Source organism: Brassica rapa, chromosome A05 (assembly GCF_000309985.2).
Source record: "Brassica rapa cultivar Chiifu-401-42 chromosome A05, CAAS_Brap_v3.01, whole genome shotgun sequence".
In the NCBI taxonomy this organism is placed as follows: Eukaryota; Viridiplantae; Streptophyta; class Magnoliopsida; order Brassicales; family Brassicaceae; genus Brassica; species Brassica rapa.
Window position 1 is genome coordinate 16,457,897 of NC_024799.2, and position 11,249 is coordinate 16,469,145.

The 11,249-nt window shown below is 34.7% G+C and overlaps 1 protein-coding gene across 1 annotated transcript; it reads left to right on the forward strand.

The window, feature by feature from the left end:
- The first annotated feature begins 5,896 nt into the window (after positions 1-5,896).
- On the forward strand, positions 5,897-10,997 carry LOC117134073. The gene is made up of 2 exons (XM_033291651.1): positions 5,897-8,908; positions 9,019-10,997. Exons 1-2 carry the CDS (start codon positions 8,048-8,050, stop codon positions 10,489-10,491), a joined length of 2,334 nt encoding a protein of 777 aa, XP_033147542.1. The 5' UTR covers positions 5,897-8,047; the 3' UTR covers positions 10,492-10,997.
- The last annotated feature ends 252 nt before the right edge of the window (positions 10,998-11,249 follow it).

Below are 11,249 nucleotides of genomic sequence, written 5' to 3' on the forward strand. Positions count from 1 at the left end.
AGATAAGACCGAAGGACCATACTCTGTAAGGGTTCTTTCTCTGTCTGGGTACACTTGTTCCACTTGATATCCAGATTTACCTATATATTTCCTATTATTACTAAAGTGTCATCTGTTCCAATCTGCCATATGAGATCGACTTAACGGAATGCTTTCAGTTATCTTGCATCACGGGAATTGACCAGAGCCTGAATTGCATGTAAGTTTCTTGAAAAGTGTGGGAAGACAAGCCTTCAACCATTGAATAAAACCTTAGATATGATCATGTAGCCTATATTACACAAACTTATAGGCCTGAGCTCTGTCATCCTTGTGGGCCTCTCTGTTTTAAGAATCAACAAATATTTGTAATGTTTAACCATGTATCCAGTTTCCTTGTGGTCAATAAATTATTCACCATATCCAAAATGTCTTTTTGTTTTTATTTATTTGCCAAGAGTGTTGGAAAAAGAGAGCTGTCATTCCATCCGGACCAGGTGCATTCTCTGGACGAATCGTAAACAGCGCTCGTCTCATCGTACCTCAACCTCTGTGGCAAACCTTATTAGCCTCTGATCCATCTGTGGAGTGATTTTTGGCGTAATCTCATTCAAAAAGCTGTTGAATTCTAAGGGAACAGTGGTACTAAACATGCCATCAAAGTAATCTACTGCAATCTTTTCTACCTCTTTGTTCTCTATTATCCAGTTTTCATCCTCTTCATAGAGACTCACAATCCTATTTCGAGCTCAAAGTTTTTTCGTTAGAGCATAATAAAATTTAGTGTTAAGATCCCCTAATTTATACCACATATTCCGACTCTTTTGTCGCTAGAACTCCTCCTCATTCTTATATGCCCTCATGTAACTTCATGGATACTTCCAGTATATCTTCCTGAGTTCTGCTATTATATGTTTGTACTTCTTCCAGAGCTTATTGAAGCTCACTGACTTTCTCTTTAGCATATGATGGATTATTCTTGAGTTATTTACACCTAGAGACAATTTCTCACTTTCCAATTACACTATAGGACACTTAGTGCTTTAGACACATTTTTCATGTCAAAAAGACTCTTATGACCCTAGACTTTATTCTTTCTCTTATTGCCTTTATGTTTTTAATATAAAAGATGTTTTCTTCTCATCACATGAATCTCTCTCCTCTTTTTATTCCACTTTATGTTTTCATTTACTTTTATCTCAAAATCTAAAATGTATTAAATAAAATTAATTTTCATAATAAATTATACATAAAATTCTTTATATTTTAAGATCCATTTTCATATATATATATATATATATATATATATATATATATATATATATATATATATATATATATATATATTAACGTGTAAACAAAATTAAGTGTGGACGTGGACACCAAAACGTGGATAGTAGAGTTATATACTAGTTGTGGACATGGACATCTTAACACGAAAGTCGTTGTCTGATACCTTTAAGAGCTTATTTTTCACATAGTCTGTGGCAAGGAAAAACCCACATAACCACGTTTCCACCGTTACTCCCACCATCATGGGCACTGCTGAGGCCACCACCACGATCAAGTGGTTCCAAGTCGCTAAAAATCTCATTTTTGGATGCTGAAGATTTACCATGTGACCACATCCGGATGGATAAGACAGCTAGCTAGCTCTCGATCTCTGATAAGACAGCTCTGATCGAGCTCCAATGGATAAGACATCTCTGATCGAGATATCTTATCGAAGATCGAGAGCTAGTTGTGTTGTATTGGATGTGGTCACGATGAAGTCTCCAGCAGATCGATGTACATCGGATCGAAAGATGAGACCTTTAACGAGTTAGAACCAAAACTGGTGATGGTATCAGCGGTGCCGGTGACGGTCGGAGTAACGGTGGAAACATGGTTATTTGGGTTTCTTCTTACCGAAGACTATAGCGAAGAACAAGCTCTTAAAGGTATAAGCAAATGACCTATGTGTTAAGGTGTCCATGTCCACAACTAGTGTATAACTTTACTATCCACGCTTTGGAATCTACGTCCACAATTAATTTTCTTTACAAGTTAACATACATATATGAAAATGGATCTTAAAAGATAGAAAATTTTATATATAATTTATTATGACAATTATTTTTATTTAATATATTTTAGATTTTGAGATAAAAGCAGATGAAATCATGAATTACAATAAGAAAAATAATCAAAAAACTAATCTTTTCCTTTTCTTAAGGGTATAGTTGTCCAAAAATCCAATAAACCCCACAAAAAAGTGTGTCACAAGTGAAAAGTGTCTATGAGTGTAAGAGAAACTCAAAATGTGTCAGAAAGAGTAATCAACTCATTATTCTTTCGCCAAAGAGAAATTTAATGGAGATAGTTAATACATTTTTGATTCAAAATCAACCTTGTTCCCCTCTGTTGAATGACCCAACCTATCCCAATGGATTCCAACAAACCATCATATCCTATCCATTTTTTATCAAACCGAAATCGTCCCCACTGTCTAGGTACCTTATCCTCAAAATAAGCAACTACTGGCCGATGATCATAGCCTATCATCCCTAAATATTATCTATAAGAACATGTAAAAAGCACGTGTCAGTCCTCATTCGGTAAAGCTCGGTCCAAACGACACCAAATCATTTTTTTCCTCTTCTTCTTCTTCCTTGCCAAGACATTTTATTACCTCTAGACGGGAATTCCAAAAGTCCATTATTCCGAATCATATTATTGAAGGGTAGGAAAGATCATGCATGTCTCAAAGGGCCACCTTCTTTTTCATGATTTCCAGTGATTTCATTCCAATCCCTAATAATATACCACGGATCTGATCTTGCCAAACCATATCTCGTTAAACGTTTCCATACATGTTCTCTTAACTTTTGAACCTGATCTTCATAATATCCGGATCTGTGATAATCTCGGTGACATTGATGATTTTAATATTAAATCAAACTCAATAGGAAATAAAAAATGCATCATATTATTTAAAAGGAGAATTTGTGATAAAAGATCTCAGATAGAAAAGATATTTTCTAGGCTTATAAATTAAATTAGAACTTGATCTGCGCTCATGCGCGGGTGCTTAATTTTACTTGTGTTCAACGTTAACTCATAAACCATTGGTTTTATAAAAAAATCTCATGTATATTTTTATGTTTTTTAATTGACATATGTTTTCAACCCGGAAATATTCCATTTTTTCGATCTTTGTATTTATCTTCGAAAATTTCACATTTATCCTCCGAACTTGACATTTATCTTCTCCTGTGTAACCAAAGATAAACCGTTATAACGACTGGCAGAGGCGTGCTTCATGTGTTACCAAAAAGGCTTTTGCCTCAGACCACCAAAATATATAGACATTTTAGGGCCCCAAATTTTCAATAATCTTGTGTAGCATAGTGGTCTTATTAAACACATTATCTTGTCAACTGAAGTTCGAACTCCACAGTTGCTCTTCTTTTCTTTTATCAGAAAAAATATTTTGTTTTATTTTTAATTTTTCGAAATCAGAAAGAAAGATTCCTTCTGTGATATTAAAATTCCTAAATAGAAAAAGAAAATAAATCTCAACTACTTTATACATGATCTATATATAATATATATATATATATATATATTTAAGTTGTCCTACATGATCTATATGTATTTAGTTTCTTTTTATTTAATCATTACCATCTCTTCTTGTATTCAGATATATGTTTCTTCCTGTATATACCTCGTCATTAATTTATTTTTTTCTAGTGCTTTTAGTTTTTTGTCTTTATTAAGTTAACATCTCATACTAATTTATACTATCGTAGAGTTATTTATTTATTATAGAACTAATTATAAATCATAAGACTCACTAGTTCTTTTAAGTGATTAATTTTTCTTAATCTTTACTAATTTAAATCATACTACTGTTAGTTTTTCTTTAACTATACATTATATTTTTATCAAAAAAAATTTTTGACTAAAAGGCCCCATTTTTACTTTTGCCTCAAGCCCCGGTAGACCTTCGCACGGCACTGACGACTGGGCTTGATTTCGTATAAAATCGTAAGTGGGCTCTTTGCCACGTTCTAGGCCCTTTCGGGCAATTTTCCGACTTAGGCGTTTTTACGATATTATAAAAAGAGCGCTTTTGAAACAACGTCGATTCCGAAGAACATTCAAATCACTCGTACAGCGTAGGCAATTCTAGGTGTTCCGCTAACCGTTGCTGTTTTATACGATCAATCCAAATGTTATTCGAGAAAACGAGTTCTTGCGGTTTTTAAATCGTAAAGTTTCGACGATGACTCAGATCGAGATGAAAAAAGAGCAGGTTCGATCTAATCTCGAAGGGGAGAGCTATGAGGACGAGACGAAGGCAGGCTGATCGATCCAACTCACCGAACGTGCGAGTTGGACTGCACGTTCGGTCCAACTCGCTCGTTCGGCGAGTTGGACGGCTTGCTCGATCTAACTCGCCCGTTCGGCGAATTGGATGGCGTGGTCGGTAATCCTGGTGCATCCGGTGGATGTTTCGCTGTCCGGGATTTGTTGTCTGAGGCCTTGTGTAATCATTCTCGAAGACTTATCATGTGAATCCTTTTCGGAATTGTTACGAACTTCGATTTAGGTTCTCAGACTTCTCTTTTCTTCTGAATTTTACTTCTTCTTTTCAAAGAGGACATATCTTCGGAAGTTTCTGATGTTGGTTTCATCGCGACCAATTTTGACCCAACAGTAAATGCAATGGCTTAATATGTAAATAAAACGATTTATTTTTTTTACTATTATCCATGTTTCCAAACAGTACCAAAAGTTATTTCAGTTTTAATAATATAGATATTCTCAAAATGGTATACTTGTATATTAGTCTACATATACCAAAAGAGTATTAGAGCGTTTTAACATATATAAAGCAACTCCTCTAAACACCCAATAGTTGTTAGATCACTTAATATTAAAAATGATCCATTCTATCATTTGAGAAAAATGAAGAGATACTTGGTCGAAAAGGTGAGCTTTTATGTATCTTTCAAATTTTACTAGAACTGATATGTCATGTGTTATTCATCTGTTGGCAAGATTCAGCTCATCCCATACACGTAGATATTGCAGTAGAATTAAACATGTCTTTGATATTTTCAAAGACTATTGATTTAAAATTATTTTATTTTAAAAATACAAAATGTCAAATGGTTGGTTTTGATGATGCATGATATTTATCATGTTTCCATAAAGCTTTGTCACAAACATGATATATTTTTCACAATCAAAGGCACAATCATATATTTGCCTTCTATAAAGCAGAAACTCATGGCTACTTATGTTGAGATGATTGCACTCCACAAAAAAAATATAGAATGTGTATGGGTGAGGTCAATAAGCCGGAACATTTTATCAAACAGTGGGAGTAGCGTAAATATGAATCCAAATATCTTGTACGAAGATAATGCGGCATGCATTACTCAAACGAATGAAGGGTATATTGCTAATGTTGTACTGCAAATGGGCAATCATTCCGCCATTTGGTAAACATTCAAACTTAGATGTGTATCTCACTCTTAAACTCATAGCTCTACGAACTATAGTTAACGAGGATCACATTCAACCGCACTAAATTGCTAAGTGATAGCAACTGGCTGCTAACAATAACTAAAATAAATTTCAGTAATAGTATTTTTTTTTATAATTTTAGTTCATTTAAATTATCTATATAATTAAATTTTATGAAAATATGATATTCGATGATTTGTTTAATTTTTTTCCTTTTAAATCATTTGATCAAAAACATATTCATAATAAAACATATTTATCTTTTTAATGAATGTCTAAACTATTTTAATTTTTCAATTTCATTTTGTGAATTTATGTAATATATATATATATATAATATAATTTGTAAAATTTTCTAGATATTTTATTTTATTTATGTTTTGGGGATAAATATTAAGAAAATAAAATTGATATTCGTTTGTATATAAAAATCTCTATGTTTACCTTTTTTAAAAAAAATATTTTATTTATTTATGTGTTTAAAATAGAAAAGATAAATTAAAAAATTAATTTAAATTTATTTGGAAAAAATAAAAACAATTGTCATTAATGACAGTCAATATAATATTTTTAATTTATTAAATGTAATTAAATAATTAACCGTCGTGAGAATTAACGTGAGTGCAACACATACGAAAGTAATTTCTCAAATAATGGTATAGATATACTTTCAATCCCCTTTTTATTTATTTGAGGAACATTTTTATTTATTAACCTTATGCTCATTTGTGATTTACACAATTGCATTGTTTATGTGTCATCATGAGAAGCCTCCTCACACTTTCTTTTAAAAAAAAAAGCCTTCACCTTGACTAGATCAATTACATGTAATGTTATTGCATTTTAAAACTAGATAGTGATTATACTATATATTTTTCACATTAAACATTTCATGTCTAGGAGTTTTTACTTCTTATATATATGCGTTTGCAGTTTTTTTCCTTTATATGCATATTTATATATAAAGAGCATTATAACAGATTTGTTAATATCCTAGACGTAGCTACATTTCTCGGATGTACACGAAGATAATGTTATCAAAACCTCAACTTATTCTCACCTTCTCATATGTGTATCTCTGAACATAAAAGTAATCATAACATCTTTGTATTAATCTTTGTAGAAAGACACATTGTTTTTGTTAGTTGGATTTTTTGTTCAGGACAATGTTGTATAAACATATATCATTTGTCTAAATATATATATATATAATAAACATATATATAATCTTATTATATATGACAAAACTTATAGATTCAAGTAAATAAATAGGGAATCAACCATAGAATTTAAATAAATAGGGGATTTGATGGTTTCTTTTAATATCAAATCCAATAATATTGGTTTTCTATATTTACTTGATTCCTTTTACTAATTTAACGTTTGACCGTGATTTATGCAATAGAAAAAATATAGAAAACTGATATACGCAATTGACATAATGCAATCTGGTTTCAGTTAATATAGAAAAATTACTACTAAGTTATACACATCTTTCATGACCAATTAAAAATTATGCATGAAATTGTAGGAATAATTTTTCCATTAATCTTGTGATTGACTCAATTATTGTGGCCTAAACCCTATCAATTATGACTATATATATCATACCATATTTTCATCTACCGTATATTTCTATTGCCTATGTTTTATCTTATATCCATAATTTATATTATGAAAGCAAGAATTATATTGCTTATGTTTTGTTTTTATCTTAAATTCATAACTAATTTTATATAAGTTTTTGTTTACTTTTATAGATGTACTTCCACAAAGCTTACCTTATATAAACATACACAATTTTGTTCAATCTTCTACATTTTTAATATCTATAGATTAAAAGTTCTCTTTTAATCTAGAGAAAATGACTAGACTAATACAAAAAAGTGAGGTAATGACTAGACTAATACAAATCTTTTGAAAATGACTAGAGTGTTTTTAGAACCCTAGTAAATTACTGTTTAAGCCCTTTATTATTTTTTTTAGTTGTGATTAATTTTAATTTGAAAATCCACATCAGAAGTAATGATACCACGTCACTTAACACGAAGGAAAATCAAACGACGATCATTAACTTCTCCGAGACTGTTCTCCCACTAAACCCTAACTGTTTTCGAAATCGTGTTCACTACAACTCTTCTCGGCAAAGCGGCTTCTCTGAAATAATCTCCGTAATCTTCTTCTCTAGTCTCCGTTTCTCTGAAATCGTGTGTCCGTAAGCTTCTTCTTCAGATTGGTTGTCTCCTCAAATCTCCGTAATCGTATTCTCTGGTATATTTCGAGGCTTTGCTCTGAGTTTTTCGAGTATTTGAGTGAGTATAATTAATGCTGTGAGTTAGATATATGTTTTGTCTGAGTTTGAGTTAGTATTCGTTACGGCTGATTTAGGATCCTTAACGACTGATTTATAGAAGGTAATTGTGACTGATTTAGTATTCTTTGAGACTGATTTATTTATGTAATGATGGCTGAGTTATGTTTTGTGGCTTGTTTATTTTATGTCTTTCTTCTGATTTATCATTGATATGTTATATATGTCTTTTTTGATCAGATGGATGTTTCCGAAGATCTAGCAAGGGATTACCCTCCAAGACTTTACCCTGAAGGGGCTTCTATTTTTGAAAACAAAAGCATTAATACGAATAGCCATTTTTCTGAGATCCCTCGACTTAGACAAGCAATTGGAATAGATGTGTGGGATAATCTGAAGACGTATCCTGTTGGATTGATTGCTAAACTGGCTGAGAGCAAATTGGTGTGGTCTGGTAAGACCGTACATTATCTACTTTGTAGACAGCTGCGAGTCTATAAGAAGGAGATTTGGTCTCTCGTTGTTGATCAACCTCTCAGGTTTAGCTTAATAGAATTTGGTGAGATCACGGGTTTAAACACAAATCCACTGCCAGAAGAAAGTTTTGAACCTGATCCAGAGAATTACAAAGCGTTGTGGGAGTTGTTGAAAGTGCCGCTTGGGTACGGACCCAAGTTTGATGAGCTTATAGAAGCTTTAACGGAGTGTCCATTCTGGAGTGCTGATCAGCGGAAATGGTATGGGCTGTTGTTTCTTCAAGCCATTGGACTTTATGGCTTGCATCATAATTGTAGAATACCCTTTGAAAGTGCAAAAAGAGTATTCGATGATGACGCCCTGATGACTTATCCTTGGGGTCGGACTGCCTATGAATTTCTTGTTGATTCTATCAAGTTGTTGCATCCACAAGGAGGGTCGTACACCCTTAGCGGCTTCAAGGACGTGTTATTGGTTTGGGCGTATGAATCTGTCACAGTGTTCGGAGAGCTTTATGGCAGAAAAGTGAATCCAGACGAAATTCCGCTTTTGCGATGGGGTGGAAGTCGTACTCGTGCAAGTCTTGCTACTACAATAGCTAAGGAGATGAATGATCATGGAACGGTAAGGTTTAAATCAGACATATGAATCCTGTAATGTAATGTCTGAGTTATTGGATTATTTTATGGTTGAGTTGTTAATTTTAATGACTGATTTATGTTTTTGTGTTGTAGGTGCGTGTGAGGAAAATGGTGATGAAGGAGGGTCTAGAAGAGCTGTTTCCTCAGTGGAAGGATGAAGCAGATGACCCACAACTTGATAACCTAATTAAAGATATACATGCAGATAGGTTTGTTAGAGATTTTTATGTGCAATCGAATGAGAAGAACAAAAAAACGAAGGCTGGAGTTTCGTCAGAGGCTGAGCCACCCTCAAAGAAGCAGAAGAAAGGTAAGAAACAGAAGGAGGTGAAAATCAATGAGGGTGAAACTGCTGTTGTAGAGGAGAAGGAGAGTGCAAAAGAGAAGGGTCGTAGCGAAGCGGTTCTGCTGAACATAGTTGCTCATCTCGAGAAGTTGGACCGAAAATTTGACTCGAGATTAACAGAATACGACACCAAGTTTGGAGATTTTTCCCAAGGCCTTTTGGATACCATTGGAGATACAGTGAAAACTACAGTTGAAGAGCGTCTGAGAGTTTTGGGGGTGTCCAATAGTAGTCAACCTGAAGGTCAACACGTGATGGTCTCAGAAGACAACCAACAGCCGGAGTCCAATAGTGGTCAACCTGATGGTCAAAACGTGATGGTCTCAGAAGACAACCGACAGCCGGACTCCAATAGTGGTCAACCTGCATCTAAGACCCCTATTGATAAACAGTCCGAAGACAGCCAACCGCAAAAGACCCCTGATAAAGGCCAATCTGAGAAGAATCTGGCAGATGATATTGCTAAAGCTGATGCGAAAGGTATGGGAGCAAAGCTGAATTCGAAGGTTGTCAGGGATAAGGCTGCTGGGGTGAAAAAGAACTTGGATTCGGCGTTTGGTAATGCCGATGCAACAAATGCTGATTTGGTCTCTGATTCTCCTGGTAAGGAACCACCATTCGGACGCGGTTGCAGGGGCTTAGGGAAAAGAAATAACTTAGCGGCTGATTTGGAGAGGAATGAAGCTGAGTTAAAGAAGAAGCAGAAGCAAGAAGAAGCTGAGTTGAAGAGGAAGAAGAAGCAAGAAGAGGCTGAGTTAAAGAAGAAGCAGAAGAAAGAAGAGGCTGAGTTAAAGAAGAAAAAGAAGCAAGAAGAGGCTGATTTAAAGAAGAAGAAGAAGCAAGAAGAGGCTGACTCAAAGAAGGATATTCCTGCTTCAAAAAGGACTCGCAGTGGTACAATAAGAATACCCATTCCGACTAAGCAAATTAAGAACACCAAGTATTCAGACGAACTGTGGCCGGAATCTGATGTGGAGGAAGATGAAAGGAAAAGGTGTGGAAGAATAAAGGAGTATCGGCTGAAAGCTGTTCAATTATCTCCAGATGGGTCTCAAATGAGTGCGGAATTTGGTCCTTCTGTACCATTTCCCCACATCGGAGACAATGTAACGTGCATGAGAAAAGGTTTTGAACCTTCACCTGCAATATATGATCCCCTAGGACCTGTTGATCCGGTTAAAAGGGATAATCTTTTGCAACACCTAAAGCCACACGAGTAAGGACTTTTGCACCATTTCGTTGATTTTAGCTAATAAAAAGATTTTGCAGAGACTGAGTTGTGTTAAATTATCAGGGAAATTCCACATGGAGAAGCTCACGAGGATATTGAGTTCTACAGAATCCTCATCACTCCAAGACCTTGGCCCATCAAAGAATATGGATGGCTGGTTCAAAATGTAAGTATGCAGCTGAGTTATATTTACTTTACGGCTAAGTTATAAGTATGGTACAGCTGAGTTATATATTATCTGTGCAGCATATTGCTTCGTATATTAGAGTCCTCATTCAAAGGTCCAAACAAGATCCCAGCCCATTCTGGTCCAAGCGCGTTGCCTTTATAGACTCTTGGTTCCTTGAATCATGGGTTCACGATTATAAGCAGTTCGAAGTCAAACCGGAAATGGTCAAATTCAAAGGAAGTGGTTACGAGGGGTTAGCAAACGGTTTGATCCCCACAGACATTCAGACAAAGTTGCGGTGGTTTACAGATGTAGATCACTTGTACGGAGTGTTAATACTGGCGGCAATCATTGGGTGGGTTTTCACGCGGATCTGCATAAAGAGAAGGTTGATTGCTATGATTCAATCGTTGGAGAGCAAACACTCGAAAGTGATCTGAGAATGCTAAATTTCTTTGGGCCGCTTACTCGTATGCTCCCTGCGATTCTGAATGCCCTTATTCCTGATGATATCCGAGTCCCTACCAAGAAAGAGTTTGTATTCAGACGAAGAACAAAACGTATTGTTCCACAAAACA